The sequence below is a fragment of the Prionailurus viverrinus genome, chromosome D1 (assembly GCF_022837055.1).
Source record: "Prionailurus viverrinus isolate Anna chromosome D1, UM_Priviv_1.0, whole genome shotgun sequence".
NCBI lineage: Eukaryota > Metazoa > Chordata > Mammalia > Carnivora > Felidae > Prionailurus > Prionailurus viverrinus.
Window position 1 is genome coordinate 46381286 of NC_062570.1, and position 20493 is coordinate 46401778.

The 20493-nt window shown below is 46.1% G+C and overlaps 1 protein-coding gene across 4 annotated transcripts in view; it reads left to right on the forward strand.

Moving 5' to 3' along the window:
* ME3 (malic enzyme 3) overlaps window positions 1–20493 on the forward strand; it is a 184715-nt gene that overhangs the window by 137443 nt on the left and 26779 nt on the right. For all 4 annotated transcript variants that reach the window (XM_047879261.1, XM_047879260.1, XM_047879262.1 and 1 more), the window contains one exon: window positions 2556–2659. In XM_047879261.1, the coding sequence (XP_047735217.1) occupies window positions 2556–2659 (104 nt within the window). The remainder of the gene's footprint in view (window positions 1–2555; window positions 2660–20493) is intronic.

A 20493-nucleotide genomic window follows, 5' to 3' on the forward strand; every position in this document is an offset into this window, starting at 1 on the left:
GTTTGTTGGGGAACACCCAGGAAGAATAAAGGGGGAAGCAGGAGCAGCTGGCGAGTGGGTGGGGCCTTCAGGCTACAGTGTAGATCTCACCTCCTTGAAAGGAGAGAAGGAAGGAAGGAGACCTCAGTCAGAAGACCCCAGCCTGGGTGTGTGTCTGACTTTGGCTCAGGTCATGATCTCATGGTTTGTGAGTTTGAGCCCCACATCAGGCTCTGTGCTGACAGCTCAGAGCCTGGAGCCTGCTTCGGATTCTGTGTCTCCCTCTCTCTCTGCCCCTCCCTCACTTGCACTCTGTCTCTATGAATTAATTAAGAAGATCCCAGTCTGCAGTGTGGTCCTGGGAAAGCCTCAGGAAGGTTGCTGGAAAACCCAAGCCCGGGTTGCCTGCACAGAGGGTTGGCCCAGCATTGGCCAGGCATCTGCTGTGCGTAGCCATGGCTGGGAGCAGCCCAGAGACAGCATGGCAGCTGAACGCTGTCCACTCAACTCCTCTTCCTCAGCAGGTTCTCCTAAGGGAGTTCTGAGCCACACACCTCTGTGGATGTCCCACCTCTTAGGGGAGAATTGCATACTTAGAATGTTCCTTAGCATGTGGCACATACGAAGCGCTGTGAAAGTTAAAGCTGCTGTCATCACTTTATGGCGTATGTTAAAACTCACAAAGCTCTCTCACAGACATTATTTCTTTTAATCATCATAAGCACACTTTCCAGCTGGCGTCTCATTCCCTTTTGACAAATGAGAAGACAGGTCCAAGGGGTCCTGTGATTTGCCCAAGGTCACGGCTAGTCTGTGATGGGGGTCAGATTTGGGGCGGGGTGGGGGGGAGCTTCCATTTGAGGGCAGGACTGTGGGGTCCTTATCTCTGCATCCTACAATGCAGAGATGAGCGTAACATGATGTTTATCCTCAAGGAGCTCATAGTTTTGGTGCTGCAGACACAAAACTTCTGGAGACGCTCACACACAGAATCACTTACTGTTTCCTGAATATACCAGGCACTTTTCCCTCCTTCTGCCTCCAGCCCCCAGCCCTTCCCTATGCTGACTCCACCTGGAGAGCCCAGCCTACCTGTCAAAATCTGCCCATCTTTGTTTTGTTTTTTGAGAGAGCGTGCAAGCACGTGAGTGGTAAAGGGGCAGAGGGCGGGGGGGACGGAGGATGTGAAGCAGGCTCTGCACTGACAGCAGTGAGCCTGATGTGGGGCTTGAACCCACAAACCGTGAGATCGTGACCTGAGCAGAAGCCAGATGCTGAACCCACTGAGCCACCCAGGTGCCCCACTGTGTCTTTTAATGCTCGACTATTTCCCCCATGACAGTCACCGCCTATCCCCCAGTGGGAATTACTTTACTCCTTCCCTGTGCTTCCATGTGCCAGACTTAGTGCCAAAACAGTGTCACTCTTCACTGTAGTAGAGTTTGTTTACTCATGAGCCCCCTGCAGTAGACGGTGAGCACCTTGAAGGCAACAACCACTCCTTACTCATTTACAGACCCCAGGAGGGCCCAGTGTCAGCAGTAACAGACCGGCAGTAAATGTCCATGATCGGGTCCACTGATTGTGTAGGGTGTGTGTGTGAGGGGTTAGAGAAGAGGTGGGAAGTTGGCCAGTGGCAGACACAGAAGATAACCAGAGTGTGTGAGGGCTGTGACAGAAAGAGCTGCAAGAGGTGGAATGGGGGGACCCCTAACACAGGAGGTATTCCACAGGGGGACATCTTTCTTGAGCGGAAATGTCTGGTTGTATCATTGTATCCTTGTACCCTCAGGGACTAGCACAGTGCCAGGCACGTGGTAGGTATTCAGTGAGATTTCTTTTGAATGAATAAAGTGTTTTCTAATTTGAATTCAGATCTGTGACTTTGGACGAGACCCAATACCTCAATCCAGATGCTGTCTAGAGCCCCAAATAGATGTTTGGCAGTGTTTAGAGACATTTCTTCTTGTCATAACTGGGGGTGCTACTGACTTCTAATGGATAGAGGCCAGAGATGCTGCTAAATATTCTACAATGTGCAGATCAGCCCTCTCATCAAAGAATTCCAAGCCAAAATGTCAATAGTGCCAGTATTGGGAAACCTTGAAATAAACCCAGAGCAGGGGCACCTGGGTGGCTCAGTCGGTTAAGTGTCCGACTCTTGATTTCAGCTCAGGTCAGATCTAATGGTTCATGAGTTTGAGCCCCACGTCTGGCTCTGCACTTACAGCACAGAACCTGTTTGGGCTCTGTCCCTCCCTGGCTCATTCTCTCCCTCTCCCTCTCTCAAAATAAATAAACATTTTTTTTTTAATTAAAAAAAACCAGAGCACCTGCAGCCAGGGGTTGGAAGACCACGTCTGAGAGAGGATTTTCTGTGTCAAAGCATCCTTGTTTCCTAACATTGGAACCATCTAGGAATCCCACCTCAGTCAGTGGCCTAGCCTCCAGACCCTTCTAGGGATGACACCTGGCGAGGCAGGTCGGGCAGCCAGCGTCCAGCTCCCTCCGCCCCCTCTCCCTGGTCCTTCCCACTAAACCAGGACAGTTGAACAAACGGATGCTGTCTTCTCCAGGAGCTGCTCAGAGACCCCCTGTACATTGGGTTGAAACACCAGCGTGTGCGTGGGAAGGAGTACGATGACCTGCTGGACGAGTTCATGCAGGCTGTGACAGACAAGTAAGTGGGTCAGCCTATTCCTTTTGAAAAAGGACTCTTGGGAGATGGTCTGGATCAGGCCAACACCGTATCTGACTGTTCAGCAGATGCACAAACAAGAGGCAGGAGATGCATGCTTTTCTGAGTGTTCTGAAAGTTGCAACTTGACCCCGTGTATCTGGAAGACTCAAAGCCATTGGGTTTGTTCCGTGGGAGACTCTTTGAGAACAGAGGGGAGAGGGAAGAGGGTTGATGACTGAAAGCCTAAGTGCCCGATGTCCCAGAAAGAAAACCCCTTTGCTGAGCTGTTTTGGGCTCTTGGCATGAACAGGGATGTAGTGAGCAGTGGAGAAAAGAAGTGTGCCCTTCTGACAGACTGGCTTGGGAAGGCAGCTTGCCACACCAGCCGTCATTTCCACCTGTACGTGAGGACCAGGCAGCATTAATGAACCACCATAGCAGGTCACATGGCTATGGGCCTGCAGGATTTATGAGGTGTCATCTGTGCTCTGGGGTATGTGATATCGGTGGCTTCAGGCCCCCTCACCTGCCCCATCTGTGTGCCATCACAGCCACCCACACGCCCTGCTGTGGCTGGCATGGTCCTGGGATGGAGTTCTGGAAATAGCCTCTCCACCCACCCATGTATAGTCTGACAGGCAAGTCAGTCAAGACAGACTTTCAGCAGCTGGGCAGACCCCTGCAGACCCCGCAGGTCCCCTAGTCACTTGAGAACCTCCAGCCTTTGTTGCTGTCCCAAGAGTGCCCAGGTCATGACAGAGCTGGACTGGGCATCTGGGGCAAAGTACTCCCTTGCCTGCACTCAGCTGCTCAGAGCAAAGAAGTGGGCTGGGAAGAGAGCTGCTCTGGCCTCTGCAGCTTTGGGGGCAGGAAAACTAGATCTGACTCTTGACCCCATCTCCTCTAGGTCTATGATGTCATTGAGTAGGTTCCTGAGCTTTTAACTTTCCTCATCTGGTACCTATCAGGGGATAAGATGCAAGCATTTTATTGTTGTGTTTTTTGTTTTTTAAGATGAAAGAAAATAATACTGTAATTATATGGAATGTGAATGATCCTGTAGAAAAGCAGAAATTAGTAATGGAGTGTGGGGTCAGGGGGGTGGGGTCCAAAGTTCCCAAGTAAGCAAGAGGGTGAGAGTCTGGTGCACAACTGAAGAGCTTACCTTTAGATGAGCGCACAGATGCCCATCCACAGGGACAGAGAGGCACAGGCATGGGTATGTGGGTAGATGTGGTGGGGCCTGGGGATGGAAGGTCCACTAACCGAGGACAAGGTCATCCACAGAGAGTAAGGATGGGGCAGAGGTGGTGGAGGTTTAAGGCTAGAGAAGGTATGACCTGAAATGTCCAAACTAGGGTACGTGAGGATGCTTGCTGGACAGCCCCATGGCCCCCCACAAATCACTAGTCATGAATTTAACCTATTTCTGTGTTTTTTTTCCCTCTGGCTAGTTTCAGCTATCTGGATGCAGGACAGGAAGAGGCAGAAAGTAGGATTTAGTCAAGGTTGGATTTTGATAGGCAAGAGAGAAAAAGAGAACTGTGAGTGTATTCAAGGGGGTGATTATAATGATGTGTCCTGAGGTCTATGCTAAGAAGGGACATGAGGACATGGCAGGGGCAGAGGAGAATAGGAGACAGTGACATGATCAAGGGATAGTAAGTCCTAATGGGGCTTAAGAATTATTGAGGTAGGTAAAAGATCAAATGAGCTGGCAACAAAGGAGGTGGTAATCAGAAAGCTAGGTGCTCACAACTGAGATTATAGAGGAAGTGCTTCTATTGAGATATAACCACCAGAGCACCTGGGGGTCTAGTGCATTAATAGAGGCATAGTGTCTAGAACAAGAGAGGTGAATGTCCCAGCTCATTCTCCCCCTTTCAGGCCATCCTGAACACCAGATTCGGTTCTGGACAAGACACTTAAGGGTCATAACTTACCTGAAGTGCCTTTGGAGAACAGTAACCATGACAGTGAGGGAGGGTTTCAAAGGCTTAGCCTGGTGGGGAGGAGGCTTAGGGGCTGCTTTGTCAGTATCAGGGTGAGGTACACCTCCAGATAGCTGAAAGCAATTGTTCCAGAAGAGGGCTCAACTTGTTTCTGTATACCCACCTAGAGAGGAACCAATTGGTAGAATGCCAAAAGAGGCAGTTTTCAGCTCAAAAGAAATTAGAACTATCCCATGGTGCACTAGACTGTCTGTGGGAATGAGTTCCTCGTCACAGAACAGGTTCAAGAGTAGATTATGGGTGATGTGATTATAGGAGGAAATTTAAGCATCAGAGACTCTTTTTTAGGATGTTTCCTACCCCGTATTACTTTTGGACTACATAAGATCCCTGCATGGCTGGCAGGATAGGTAATACTGTTCCCATTTTATGGAAGAGGACACTGAGGCCCCAAGAGGCTAAGGAACCTGTCTTAGGTCCCACAGTGTCAGGCAGGACTGCAGGCTGAACCTGGGTCTGCTGGCTCCAAAACCAGACTGCTTTCCACAGTGCAGTTACCTGCAGAGGAAGAGAAGGGAATGGAAGGGGCTTGGAGAACCCGGTTTCTGCTTCCTGTTTCCAGGGCCTACTGCTTATCTGATGAGTCAGAAGTCGTTCCTCGATTCCCCAGAGAGAAGTCTTGCTATGCGTGTGAGAAGGTTAGATAAACGAGGATATAAGAGGCTCTTCCATTTATCATCAGAATCAGCTCACAGTCTCAGACATGCAGGCAGTCTGGGTGGGGGGCTGGGGAGGGGGGGTGCGTCAGCCAAGAGGAATGTGTCCTCAAGTGGAGATGGTGATGAGTTGACAGTTGCTTGTTTTGACTCTCTAATAAGCTAAAGCAGATGTTTCTGTGGATACTGTAGGTGGGAAATGAGCTGGTCTCCCCAGGCACTCTGGGGAATATAGTAGCCCCGAGATCGGATGCCCGGATGGGGGGTGAGTCAGCAGCCCTGAAACCAAACACAGTGTATTTTAAGAAAGAACTTTGGGAAATGTTGACTCCTGCCTTCTACTTCCTTGTCTTTTTCCAAACATCCTGCTAATGAAAACCCCCTATCCCCTGATGGGGGTGTATCTTAAGGTTTTTTTGGCCTTAAAGAGTCGCTGTAGCTCAGTTACTATCCTGGGGTTTGGCCACTGGGGAGGACGACCCTCCAGGGTAGAAGGAATCTCAGCAGTAAATATCTATCAGTGGGCTGCTCAAAGCTGAGACATAGCCTGCCACTCCAGTAGGGAACACTAGTCATTCCATCCTCCCTGCTCTCTCTGCAACACGGTGGGACCCAGAACACTGCACCTGAGTGATGCATTTGCCCCTGTGGTTTCCACTTACATGTTTGGTTACTTACAGTAGAATGGATGAGAATGGTCTGTTTTAAGTTTGCACCTGTAGCCCTGGCCCCATCTGATGCTTGGACAGAGTTTGTGGTCAGCAGCTGTGTCAGCCTTTTGACGGGCTTGGGAGGGAAACCACCCCCTTTCTCTGTAGCTCCCAACTCTAAACTAGAAGTTTCTAAGCTGTTGAGAGGAGTGATAAAGAAGAAGACAAATGAGAGTTTAAAAAAAACAGTAACAACAACAAACCTTTTTTTTATGTTTATTGATTTTTGAGAAAGAGAGAAACAGAATGCAAGCAGGAGAGGGGCAGAGAGGGAGACAGAATCTGAAGCAGGCTCCAGGCTCTGAGCTATCAGCACAGAGCCCAACATGGGGCTTGAACTCATGGACTGTGAGATCATGACCTGAGCCGAAGTCGGACGCTTAACCGACTGAGCCACCCAGATGCCCCTTGACTTAAAAAAAATTTGTGCTTTTTAGTTCAAGAAAATTTTCTTTTTGAGTCTCTTCAGCTTTCTGTCTCTGGTTCTCTCTTTCAGTCTCTCTTTCTGTCTTTGTCTTCTCTCTCTCAGTCCCTCTCTCTCTCACACACGATCCTATACTTGATACCTGAGGCCACACCATAGCGGGACTGGCACAATAAAATTTCTACCACATTCCACTACTTAAAGCAAATTATAGATCCATACCAGATGCTAAGGGAGGAGATAACACAGGACAAAAATACCAGGAGTCATGGTTCATTGGGGAGCATCATCCCCTTGCATAACTGAACATCTCTGTGTGTGGCATTTCTTAATACAAAAATGAGAAACAGAAACTTGCCCAAGAAGAAAAAAATCACTAAACTGCCTTGAGATTACCCCACCAGTTCTGACATCTAGCCCCCCTGTACTGTGCTCTTGGATCTGGAAAGAAGCCTTTGATTGCCTCACCTGCCACCATCTCAGCTCCACTCACACTTGCCTTGCTCTTCCTTCCACGTGTCATTTTGTTAGAGCTGCATGCAGAGCCTTCATGCTTCCTTCCCCAGTCATAAATGCACTTCCATTTGCATGGCTCTTTCCCTCTCATCATTCAGGCTCGGAGATGGATCCCCACACCCACACAGCAGGGTCAAGTGCTGAGACCCGTACCAGGCAGTATGTTGGCACCGACAGTCCTGCAGAAGACTGGGAACCTTCAGTGGCTGACGCTCTCAGTGAAGAAGAAACAGGCTGTGCTCAGCAAGCCTGACAAACGACAAGGTGCTTGTGAGGGGGAAGAATGATTGGAAGAAACCAAACCTTAAGCCTCCACCACATGTGATTTGGAGTCCACATTTATAACATATGCAAGGTTAAGAGATGAGTACAAAATATTTTCACCTGCCAGTGATACAGCTGGGGAACCTGGCAGAAGGACAAAGTAGAGGTGCCTGGGTGGCTCAGTCGTTTGAGCATCCAACTCTTGGTTTCTGCTCAGGTCATGATCTCATGGTTTGTGGGGTTGAGCCCCATGTCAGGGTCAGCACTGAGGGCACAGAGTCTGGGAGTCTTTCTGTCTCCCATTCTCTGCCCCTCTTTTTCTCTCTCAAAAATAAATAAATTAAAAAAAATTTTTTTTAACGTTTATTTATTTTTGAGACAGAGACTGAGCATGAACAGGGGAGGGGCAGAGAGAGAGGGAGACACAGAATCTGAAACAGGCTCCAGGCTCTGAGCTGTCAGCACAGAGCCCGATGCAGGGCTCGAACTCATGGACCACGAGATCATGACCTGAGCCGAAGTCGGACGCTTAACCGACCAAGCCACCCAGGCACCCCCCAAAAAAATTTTTTTTAGTTAAAAGAAGGAAAAGTAAAACTTCTCTATAGGGACACTCCCACGAGCCATGCTGTGTGGAATTCCTTGAGGGGAAAACAGCTCCCCAATGAAAATAAATTCATGCTTCACAATAATCCACATGGAAACAGTCCACACTGTGGGAAAATCATATATACAGCTAATAGAAGACTTAGAACCCCAGAAAAATGAATTATCCTCAGAAAGATTATAAAGCAGCTTTACTTAAATGTATTAAGGAGATAATTTTCACAAGAATGACGTAATGAGGAAAGTACCCAACACTTGGGGAAAAAAAAGAAAAAACGCAAGCAAATTTGAAAAGGAACCAAAACAAAACAAAACAAAAGCCTCCTGCAAATGAAAAACAGAGTCCTGGAAATCCAGCAGAGTATGCTAGTATTAGGGCAGGACACCTTCAGAAATCCCAAGCCCTCAAAAAGTACTACCTGTGGGGGGTGAATGGGTGACTCAGTCAGTTAAGCGTCCAACTTCAGGTCATGATCTCGTGGTTTGTGACTTCGAGCCCCACATCGGCTTCTGTGCTGATAGCACAGAGGTTGGAGCTTGCTTCAGACTGTAGCGTGCTCTCTCTCTCTCTCTCTGCTTGCCCCCTTGCTCATGCTCTCTCACTCTGAAAAATAATAAACATTAAAAAAAAAAGTACTACCTGGGAGTATTTCAGGCACTCTCCATTCCTATACCTGATTATCCAGAAAGGAAATGGGACACCAATGTGTTTTATCAGGAAAGATTTTTTCTGAGCCACTACTCATGAAACGAGCATTTCGCAAAGAAAAGAAAGGATGGATAAGCCCAGAGCCCCCAAGTCCAAGCCTCATCTCTCCATGCCAGAGGGGATATAGCAATTCCAAACAATCCATAGCACAGTACATTACTAATTCTCATTTTCTCTTTCTCTGTATTGTGTTTATTCACACACAGTTTTTTCTTATTCTATCAGATTTATTTTATTAGGCTTAACCAGATTGCTTTTTCATAAGTTAGATAACTGGTAAAAATTCTGAAAAACAAATGATTTCATCAAGTTTTTTCTAAAAAGAAAAAACTATCTGGATGCTTCTACAGCAAGCTGTGAACAGTGACTACAGTTAAGGGATGCAGTTGCCAGGGGTGTTTTCTTTCCAAGGCATCCATTTCTGTAACATTTGATTGTGGACAGGCATCTGTTTTGTGATTAGAAAAAATAATGAATTGTTTTATAATGAGTTAAGCAGCTGATTGTTGCCCAGAAATAGTTCCTTATGTTAAAAAAAAAAAAAAACTGTCCACTAAAGAAAGAAAGAAGCAAGCAACAATCTCACTCTTCTCCCTTTGGTGAATTCAATGCTAGGCTAACCTAGGCTCTTCTAGACAACAAAGCAACTCACTTACATTAAGTCATTTACTACAATAGTCCTATTAAGTAGATAACAATTATTGTCCTGTCCCACTAAAATAGAAGTTCCAAGGGAGGGATCTTTGACTCTTCTGTTCACTGCTACCTCTCAAGCACCCAGAACAATGCTGACTATGCTGTGGATTTTCAATAAACATGTGCTGAATGCACAGTTTACATATGAGGAAACGGAGGCACAGAAAGGTTAGGGAGCTTGTCCAAGATCACACATCCGGTAAATGGTGGAGCCAAGCTGTGAACTGAAGTGGTCTAACTCCAGAACCCACCCTCTAACTTGGATACTTTCTATTTCTGTTATTTTACATGAAAGACCGTTCAACATCATCCAGACACCTTCTTGATATGGTCGTCAGGGAAGATAAATGGGAGGAAGGTCTTTTGGAAACTATCCTACTTAGCATACTCATGTCTTTTCTCTCCGGCTTGTTCTAGGGCATGGTTAGTGACCCACCCATCCTCACCAGAAGGGGGGCTCTGGAGGAACCAGCCATCAACTCTCATTTTCAAAACTCCATAGCTACCAGCAGTGAGGGAAGCACCTTCTTTGTTTTTTATTTTTTATTGAGATATAATTGACCTATAGTGTCCATTTAGGGTAAACAACCTGTTGATTGTATGTGTGTGTATGTGTGTGTGTGTGTGCGTGTGTGTATTGCAGTATGCACCATAGGGTTAGCTATCACATCACTTAATTATCATTTCTTTTTTGTGATGGGAAAATTCTCCAGCATCTGGGTCAGTTATCTGGCACTTCTTGATTCTTCCTTCTTTAATGGTGGTCCTATTGCCCCATCACTCACCAGAGCTGGGCGCCCCCTCCAGGGTTTTTCGTACAAGTCTACCTCATGCACTCAGCCCCCAAGGGAAAAGCTGAGGCTCTTTGGCTCTAAGCTTCTCCCGGTGGTTTTAAAATGATACAAACAAAGGAAAAGCATGTGACATCTGGACTACAAAGAAAGTTTCAAGATTTCATCTTAATTTTAAGAGATTGTAAAAAGCATAATCGTTCGCTCCCAGCCCTGATAATAATGTTTCAAGGGAGTGTTCCCTTTCTGAGTCGTTCTCAGCAGAGACAGTCAGTACTCAGTATTTTCACATATACTGAATTTTAGGATGCCTTCTGCGGTTCAATCTATGTCTTCCCTCATTTTCCCATTTCCCTCCCTAGGACTGTAATCCCACAGTCTTAGAACCCCAGAACAAGAAACAACCTGTTCACTTGATCCAAGTCTGGCACTTCATAAGTGGGGAAACTGAGACCCACGAAGAAAATTATTTCCCTATGGTCATATAATGATAAAAGCAGTGAGAAATTAAGGGGAACCTCTCTAGTTGTTTCCTCTCCTTCACTTAATTCATGAAATTTCTTCCACATTTCCTTTCTTCAGCCTTTATCATTTCCTTCTCTGTGCCCCAGAGTGTGGCCAGTACAAAGTGCACACCCATCCCAAAGAAGTCAGTTCTTCCTAAGATTGTAACATGGACACATAAAATCATCAGAAAAATAGCCCAAGGCAGCACCTATTTATTCATGTATTTATCTGTATATTCATTCAGAGGAAACATTTATTGAACATAGTGGTAAGTCAGAAATATCCTTTGCTCTGAAAGAGTTTATAATCAACTAGGGAAAAAAAGAAAGATGCTCAAATAATTACTATTGAGTTGTATAGATTTAATGTGTGCCTATTTAATGGCCCTGCCTGCAGTGTCCTTCAAGGCTGGTAGGGGGAATACAGTGATCAGAGCACTTGGGACGTTTGGTTGGATTTAAAAGTTATGGCCTTCTTCCCACAAAAGAGCTAGCAACTCACTTTTACAGAGAACCTACTCCGTGCTGGGGTGCTTTACATTTAATTATCACAGCAACCTGTAGGGATAGAGAAACTGAGGCTCAGAGAGGTCAAGTAACTTGTCCAAAATCACCCGGCTAGAAATTAACAAGAGTTTGGGCTCACCTCAAACCTATATGACTCCAAAACCTGAGGTCATTTACTACTGACCCTCTGCTGCCTGCTCTCCCCGCCTGGCTGGGAATGTCCTCCACTAGTGGCCTTATTTGTGTTAACTCGACCCTCGAGTTCAAGGGAATGGCCTGAACTAAGGTGACACAGAGATACCTTGCTGTGGTCTCAGAGGAGCGCGTGGCTCCAAGGGGAGCTGATGTCATACCGATGTGTACAGTGGGGCACTCGTGTGGAGGGACTGTTCTCTGGCATTCAGTCATTCCTGCTTCCATGTGTTCATGACACTTACTGAGCCAGGCAAGCACAGGGCACTGGGCACACAGCAGCATGTTTGTTGGGTCTTCTAACACGGGTATCTGAAGCTGACTTGTCCAGAGCTGGAAGCAGCAAAGGGGGTCAGCGCTCCTTCTTCAGCTTTTGTGTCAAACAATGGCAAATAAGACTTTTCCCCTGTCCTCAAGGACACTGCTTCATGCTGCTTTGATCTCGTCTGTCCCCTAACCTAGCTTAGTCTTTCCTGGAGGGGGAACCTCCCCAGCTGTGCCTCACTTCCATCCAGAAAGCCCACAAACACAGACTGGGATTTCCAGTCTTATTGTCTTCCACCCCCAACTAACTGTCATAATTAGGGTAGAATTTAGCCAGGTCTATGAGAGGCAGTTGAGACTCTTAGAAGGTTGGAGCTGTGACTGCAGGGCAGACTGGTACAGGTAATGGAGTAGTACACCTGCAGAGAGAGATCGGAATGAGCCACACTAATCAGAGAAGCTTCATGGAACATCAGCAGCTTTAGGACAACTAAAATGTACAGCCTGTGGGCAGACCAGAGCTGGTGGAAATGCTGACACCCCTGAGCCGGCCAGCAATTTGGTTGCTGGGAAAAGTGCACAGGCTTTCTGAGCAGAAGGTTAAGGAGTGAGATGCTGTGCCCTAGAAGAGAAATCCAGTACTGACCTCTGACCTTTAAGAGGTCAAGAGGTCAGCAGATCAGCCACCATCCTCTTTCCACACTGGGATTTCTGGCGCCATTTATGTGCTTGCCCAGGAACTCAGACAAACTGGGAAATTGAGGAGGAAATCCAAATTGTTCCTGAAGTGTTTTCTGTCTGGCCAGGGGTGGCCATCAGAGCAGTGACTGAGGAATTGCCACATTATTCTGGTACTTTTGCTTAGAAAATCACTGCTTCCTGTGACCGTCTTGTTACTTGATGGGAATTTTCCCCATTAGGCCAGAATGCCAGCTATAGGAGCCCGCCAGTCTGGCTGCCAGAGCCCAGCACACCGGGGGGAATCTCCCGGTACCAGACCTAGGAAGGGAAGGACCTTAGAGGTCCGCCCGCACCTCCTGGCTGGAGTTCCTTCCACAACTTCCGTGCCAAGTGGCATTTCAGTGACTACAGAATCCCTTCCAGTGACCCAGCACTTGAAATCTCTACCTTATATATCACTGGAATTTGTGTCTTGCTGACTTCCACCTGTTGGCTCTACTTTTTCCTCCAAGGCCACATAAAATAAGTCTACTATATTATTCCTTGTCCACAGAACAGGCCTTCAAGTCTTTGAAGAAAATCATTATGCCTCATTCCCCTTGGCTTTCTCTTTTCCAGGCTCAGTATTCCCACCTTCTCCAATCCATGGTTTCCAGTTGCCTCACCTACAGGATACTTTCCCCATCATGCTTGTGAATCCCTTCCCAACTCCTGCCCCAGAAGAGTGAGTCATTCCCTCAGGCATATCTGTGGTGGGGCTGTGGTGTGAGGGCTTTGTGTCCACCCTTCCACTGGCTGCGAGGTCCTGGAGGGAGGGACCATGTCTTCTCCAGGCTCTAACTGGACTCTGGCTCCTACCTCCCCCATTTCCCTGGGACCTCCCCCATCACTCCTCTCTCACCTCTCCTCCACGCTATCTCCTTTACTTCATAGAGACAGCCCCATCTCAAAAATGAATCCGTCTTGGGGCACCTGGGTGGCTCAGTTGGTAAGTATCCAACTCTTAATTTCAGCTCAGGTCATGATCTCGTGGTTTATGGGATCAAGCCCTATGTCCAGCTCTGTACTGACAGCACAGAGCCTGCTTGGGATTCTCTCTCCCTCTGTCTCTGCCTCTCCCCTGCTCTCCCTTTCTCTCTCTCTCACACCTCCCCCCACCCCAAATAAATAAACATTTTTAAAAAATGAATCCTTCAGTCCCTCATCCCCCAAAGGCTGTCATCCTTTCCCTACTTCATAGCCAACCTTCTTGAAATTCATAATCACTGACATTTCCTCCCCATTTACCTTTCAGCCCTCTGCAGTCTGATCCCCCTCCACCACTCTCGTACAGGTAGTCTGGAAAAGGTCATGAATGACCATCTAAACGCCAGCTCCCACAGACACTTCGAGATCCCCTTCTCACTTGACATCCTGGCGACATCTGACACTCCTGACCACGGCCTGTCACGTGGCTCCTATGGCAGCTGCTGTGCTATCTCCCCCAACTACCTCCCTTCCTCCCCAAGCCCCACCCAGGCTCCAGCTCTGTTTATTTTCGTGCAGCCCCTGGAAGGCCCCCTCCTCTCATTCCACATGCATGTGCCTGAGACACCTTTCTTCCTCCCCTGCCCCACCGCAGTCTGCCAGTGAACCTCTGCTCCTCCTTCGGGCCACACCTGTGAAGCCCTCATTGCCTTTCCCTCCAGCAGACCTGCCTGCTCCCTTGGAGGCCTCCCACATACCTAGCATGTACCTTTACCATTACCCTCGCCACAGTGTGCTGCAGCTGCTTTATCTTTTTGCGTCCCCATCAGACTGTGAGATCCTTGTGTTTGCCTCTATAATCTGGTAACGTACGGTGGTCCCTTGCTCACCGTGGGCACTTAGACATGTTTGCTAAATTGAATTCTTATGTCATACCTAGGATGGTTCCTGACACAAAGAGAATACCCTGCTGGATACATTTCTTTAGTAATTGAAGCTGAAATGTCAATGAATAGTTGCGATGCAATGTGGTACATAGGCTGTGATAAAGATCTACCCAGAGTGTCATGGAAGTCCAGAGAGGAAGAGAATTAGTACTACCCTGAGAATAGGGAAAGCAACATGACAAGAAAGCCTTCCCAGAAGAGGTGACATTTAAGCTGGGCCTTACAGTTTGAGTACTAGTGGGCCTGGGTGAGAGGGGGCCTGCTAGGCCCTTGAGCAAAAACACAGAGCTGTTCAAGGACCCACAATAATTGAAAGACAGCAAGATGTGTCTAGGGTATGGGAAGACATGGGCAGGGTTCAGGCATTAAGGTTGGGGCCAAAGTGAATACCAGCCAAGGAGTTTGGACATAATCCCAAGGGCGGTGGGAGCCCCATATGGATTTTCAAAAACTAAGTGTTCTGCACAGATTTGTGCTTAGAAAGATAGGGAGGATAGATTGGGGGAAGGGGAATAAACCTGGAGGGGGTGAGATTAGTTATTATAGGATCCATGCCAGAAGAGACAATTGCAGTAATCCCAGGGAGAGATGACCTTGCTCTGAATTCACCCAGCCCTACCTGGTACAGAGTTCTTTGTGTGGAGACTTGTGTCTGTCAGCATGTTCTCTGCCACACATAGGTGGGGAGGGTGGGACACTGGGTAAGGTCTCTAGTCAGATAAGTGTAAAAAATGCTGGGTTAAACAGGTGTCTCAATGCAGGATTTTTTAGAGCCTTCAACATACACTGCATTATACTATATGTAACATTGAGAGTTTCTCAAACATATTTAGCCACAGAAACTTTCTGAGAACCTCTCAAGAGACTAGAGTTTAATGGAATATATAAATTTTTTAAAAAGACCAAGAGCTTTCATAATTCTGTTAGCTGTAGTTCCTGGAAGGAAAAAATAAATCAAACACATAGCTTTCCACTAGGTGACAGCTAATGTGCTCACTGAGCACTCTGCTGTGAGAATGTTGTATGTGTGGGTTGGGCGAGCAGAGAGGGCTCCCCTGGAAATATGTATGTTGCTTTTGGTCATTTGGTTTGGAGACAGGCTGAGCAAATTCACCTGCTCCTCTCAGGTCCCTTGTGTTTATTCAGGCCTGAAAGAGGTTGGACCCAGGTATTTGAAAGAATGACAGGTCCTGACCTCTGGAACAGAGAAACCAGGTCTACAGAGCCAGGAATGTTCTCCTCTCACCACGTCCCTCACACAACATTCCATCAGCTTGCTGGGGGGATGGACAGAGCATCCACCTCAGAATCTCCTTATCCTGGGGTGGCTGCATCCCAGATGGCAAGTACCTGGTTCTGTCAGTCTTGACCTGGGTCTCGTCCACTGTCATACAAAGCTCACTAGGGTTCCCAGAGACAGGTTGCCATTTTCAGGCTTCCACTTGCCTGAGCACTGGGGGTGGAATTGAACAGCCATCCATCATCCTTGGGACTTTAAGTGAACCCTGGCCTTGGAATGCCTTCCCTGGCAGCTCCAAGGCCATTTCCCAGCTGAGTCCCTAAGGTGGAAAAGTCTGGGCAGCTCCGTGTGTGGCTTGGGGAGGTGCCTCTTTCTCCATTGCAGGAATTCTCCCCTGGAGAGGCATCAGATATTCCTCAGCCCCTGCCAGGGCTTCAGGGTGAAAAGTTCAAAAGTGCAGAAGGGGACAGACCAGCAGGAGCCTCCCCGGTGAGGGGCAGCTTCCAGCAGGAAGAAAGGTCAGCAAGAGGCTGCCAGCACTAAAATCAGAAAGCTGCCCAGCCCCCTGAATAGTGTGCCTGAAAAGGTACCCTTCTTAGGGTTCCTCTGCTCCAGCCACACTACCTGGAGGGTACCTGCCTCAGCCGTGTTCATTTAGCTGGTTCGTTTAGCTGTGTCTCGGCTCAAAACAGACTCTGAAAGACTCACTCTTCAGCTTTTCCTGACACATGTTGCTCTTCCTGAGAATGGTCAAACCTCCCTACTCTAGACTTCTAGAAAAATCTGAGTGAAGCTCATAGTGTTTCTACCCCAACTGTCCATTAAGTAGCTCATGCTACAGCTCCACCACTCAGAGCAGGAAACTGAGACCCAGAGAGAGAGACTCACCCAAGATGCAGAGCTTCTGTCAGAGACAGAGAACACGGTTTTCCTGTTACCCAGTTGAGTGTTTTCTTACCACACGGCCCCGTCTTTCTCAAGAGAGAAAGAAATCCAACATTATTATCTATTTAGTTGTATCTTTTATAAAATCACACTGCTGTTAAGGTTGAGTTAAAGGCATCATATTGCTATGAAGATAAGTTCTAGAGTCAGAGCTGGATTCAGATTCCAGGTCCACCAGTTTGCACCTGCAGTAGAGTTTATAACCCCTGGGCAAATAACTTCACATCTGTAGCTCAGGATTCCTTCTCTGAAACAGCACCTACTTCATTAAGTCATACGAAAATTAATTGAGATAATGTATGGTAAATAGCTCAGCGTGATGCCCAGAGGGGAATAAGCACTCAATAAACTTTAGCTCTTTGTGTTACTGTTGTTAGTAGTAGCGCATTTTAAGTAATATCTAAGGCAATTACAATTAACGTTTAAATTGGTGTTTTGGTCCATTACCTGTATTTGAACGTTTATGGATGAAATGAGAACAAATTTTTTTCACCTAGACCATTTAAATTTTCACTTTGAAATTTTGTGTTTATCTTAAGGGCTTTTAATTAGATTAACAAGTTAGCAGGCCAACTAAATCTCTACCAACTCTTTCATATATCCACCCCTTCCTAAACATTTATTGAACAACTCAAGTATCACCTTTTCATAGGTGCTCAGTGATGCTTTGGGATGGGTGAATGGACAGATGGATGGATGGATGGATGATGTTGAGAACAACTGAAGTAGCCACCTTTGGTTCACACCAGCCAGTGGTTGGGTTTTATGAAAAGACATGAGGGACTGAGAGACTGGAAGAAAATGGTTAAGGGCCCAAAAGTCTCAATGGAGACAAAGAACAGGTGTAAGGTGCAGTAGGAATGAGGAAGGCAAAGGACAGGCTGTCAGAAACCAATATAGACAGTATGACATTCTGGAGTAGGAGTGGTTCCTGGTGAAGAAAGGTCCAAGGAGTAGCCATGTGGATGGGTATCTGAGGTGGACAGGAGTTCTGGAGGTCCTTAAATCCAAGGAGGTGTGGGAACTAAGTCTAGGTTATCAGATGGACAATTCACATAGCACACTGCACATTTTGTGCAATTCCAAGTTAGGATTAAAGTGACCTGAATTAATGAAATTTTACTCTATTTCATCAAATTGCTCACTGGGGATGTTCCCTTATGTAAAACTGAATGTAGGAGGGGGCCAAGATGGTGTAGTAAGAGGACTCTAAGCTCACCTCATCCTGTGGATACAACTAGAAAACACTCGTGTCAGTGCAAATAACCCAGAAAAGGACCTGAAGACTAGAAGAACAAACTCCGCAACTAAAGGTAGAGAAGAGGTCACATCGAAGACAGTAGGAAGGGTGGACACCCAGTGGGGATCTAAATGGACCAAGGCCACCCATGGACAGAGGGAGCTTTGAAGAGGGAGAGAAATAGACTACCACACCAAGGAGCTAGCACAGGGACAACAAATCCCCAAAACATTTGGCTTTGAAAGTAAGAGGGGCCAAATTTCATGAGTTCTTACAGATAGCAAGACTTAAAGCTTGGAGTTTTAAAAATCAGAAGGCTCAGCTCTCCAAGAGCCCAAAGGGCAATAGGAAGCTGAGTCCCTGCACTTAAAAAGCTCTACAAACAGCCCCCATAGAAGCAGCAGTCTGAAAACGCCTGGGGTAAACATGAGGGAATTTTTTTTTTACACATCTCAGAGCAGGTCTTGGAGGGGCAGGTCTCCCAGAGGGACTTCCCAGGAACAAAGGAGCTAACCAGCTCCATCTCCCTTCCCCACCCCCTTGCATAAACATATAACCACCTATGGGAACCAGCACAGTGGCAACATTCACTACCTAACTTGTGTATGCCAAGCCCTGCTCCCCCTCACTTTGGCAGATCTACCCTTCCCAGTCACCCTTGCCTCAGTCCAGGCACTGCAGTCCCCCTCCCCCAGAATACCTGCACAAATCTTGCCAACACCATTTCTCTGGACTTGGGCTTTTGCAGGGCCTCTGTCCCTAGGGTGATGGCTGTAGGCTCTGTGGAAGCCCAAGGCTCACATTGTTAAAACTGCACACCACACCCTGAAGCCCTGGTCCCAGAAGTGGCCCCACCTTATTAAAACTGCATGCCCCACCTGGGCCAGGGACCAAACTCTGCCTCCAATAGTCAGAGCCTCTGCAGATGACTGGACTGATGGAAAAAAGGCAGCCAGGACTCAACAGCAGGGCACACACAACACACACAGGAGACAACCCTGAAGCACCAGGTTCTGATGAACAGAGGACACTGCACTGCATGGCACTAAAGGACCTCTTCTTCATAAGGCTATTACTTTCACAGAGCAGAAGATGTAGCTGACTTTTTCTAATACACAGGAAACAGGAATATGGCCCAAATAAAAGAACAGGACAAAACCACAGCAAGACACCCAAGCAAAATAGATAAGATGCCTGATAGAGAATTTAAAGCAATGATTATAAAGATACTCACTGGACTTGAGAAAAGAGTGGAGGACCTCATGAAACCCTTAACAAAGAAAAAGAAAACATAAAAAAGAACCAGAGATGAAGAGCACAATAGGTGAAATTAAAAATACACCAGAAGGAATAAAATGGCAGGCTACAGGAAGCAAAGGAACATATTAGTAACCTGGAGGACAGAGTAAGGGAAAGTAATCAAAACGAGAAAATGAGAGAAAAAAATTATGCAAAATGAGAATAGACTTAGGGAACTCAGAAACTCCTTTAAGCATGGTAGCATTTACATTATAGGGATTCCAGAAGAAGAAAAGAGAGAAAGTGAAGATGGGAGGAAGGGGGCTGGCTGGCTCAGTTGGAAGAGCATGCAACTCTTGACTTCAGGATTGAGAGTTCAAGCCCCATATTGGGTATAGAGATTACTAAAAAATAAATAAAATTTAAAAAGAGAGAAAAGGGGGCAGAAAATTTACTTGAGGAAATAATAACTGAAAACTTTCCTATCTGGGTAAGGAAATCGATATCCAGATCCAGGAAGCACAAAGATTCCCCCAGCAAAATCAACCCAAGGAGGTCTACACCAAGACGCATAGTAATTAAAATGGCAAAAAGTAGCAATAAAAACAACAACAACGAAAAATTTAAAGCAGCAAGAGGAAAGACAGTTACATAAAAAGGAAACCCCATAAGGCTATCAGGAGGTTTTTAAGCAGAAATTTTCCAAGCCAGAAGGGAGTGGCATGATATAGTGAAAGTGTGGAAAGGGAAAAATCTGCAGCCAAGAATATTCTATCCAGCAAGGCTATCATTCAGAATAGAAAGAGAGATAAAGAGTTTCCAAGACAAGCAAAAGCTAAAGGAGTTCATGACCACTAAACCAGCCCTTCAAAAAATGTTAAAGGGGACTCTTTGCATGGAAAGGAAAGACAGTAAGAGTTAAAAAAAAAAAAAAAAGGAAGCACAAAAGCAGTAAAAATAAGTATATCTGTAAAAATCAGTCAAGAGACGCACAAAATAAAAGAGTATGATACCATATATCAGAAATGTGGTGGGGAAAGGAGTAAAGAATAGGCTCAAACTTAAGCTACCATCAACTTAAAATAGACTGCTATATATAGAAGATGTTATGTACAAACCTAGTGGTAACCATGAATTAAAATAAGTAATAGATATGCAAAGAGGTGAAAGACCTGTACTCTGAAAACTATAAAATTGATGAAAGAAATTGAAGACAACACAAAGAAATGGAAAGACATTCTATGCTCATGCCCTGGAAGAACAAATATTATTGAAATAGCTACACTACCCAAAACATCTACAGACTTAATAAAATCCCTAACAAAATACCAACAGCATATTCATTTTTCAAAGAGTTAGAAAAAACAATCCTAAAATTTATATGGAACCACAAAAGATCCCAAATAGCCAAAGACATCTTGAAAAAGAAAAACAAAACTGGAGGTATCACCATTCTAGACTTTAAGTTATATTACAAAACTGTAGTAATCAAAACAGTATGGTACTGGCAAAACATAGGCGCATAGATGAACAGAATAGAAAGACCAGAAATAAACCCATAGTTAAATGTTCAGTTAATCTTCAATAAAGGAAGCAAGAATAAGCAAAGAGAAAAAGACAGTCTCTTTAGCAAATGGTGTTGGAAAAACAGGAAGGCAACATGCAAAAGAATGAAATTGGACCACTTTCTTATACCTACACACAAATAAACTCAAAATGCATT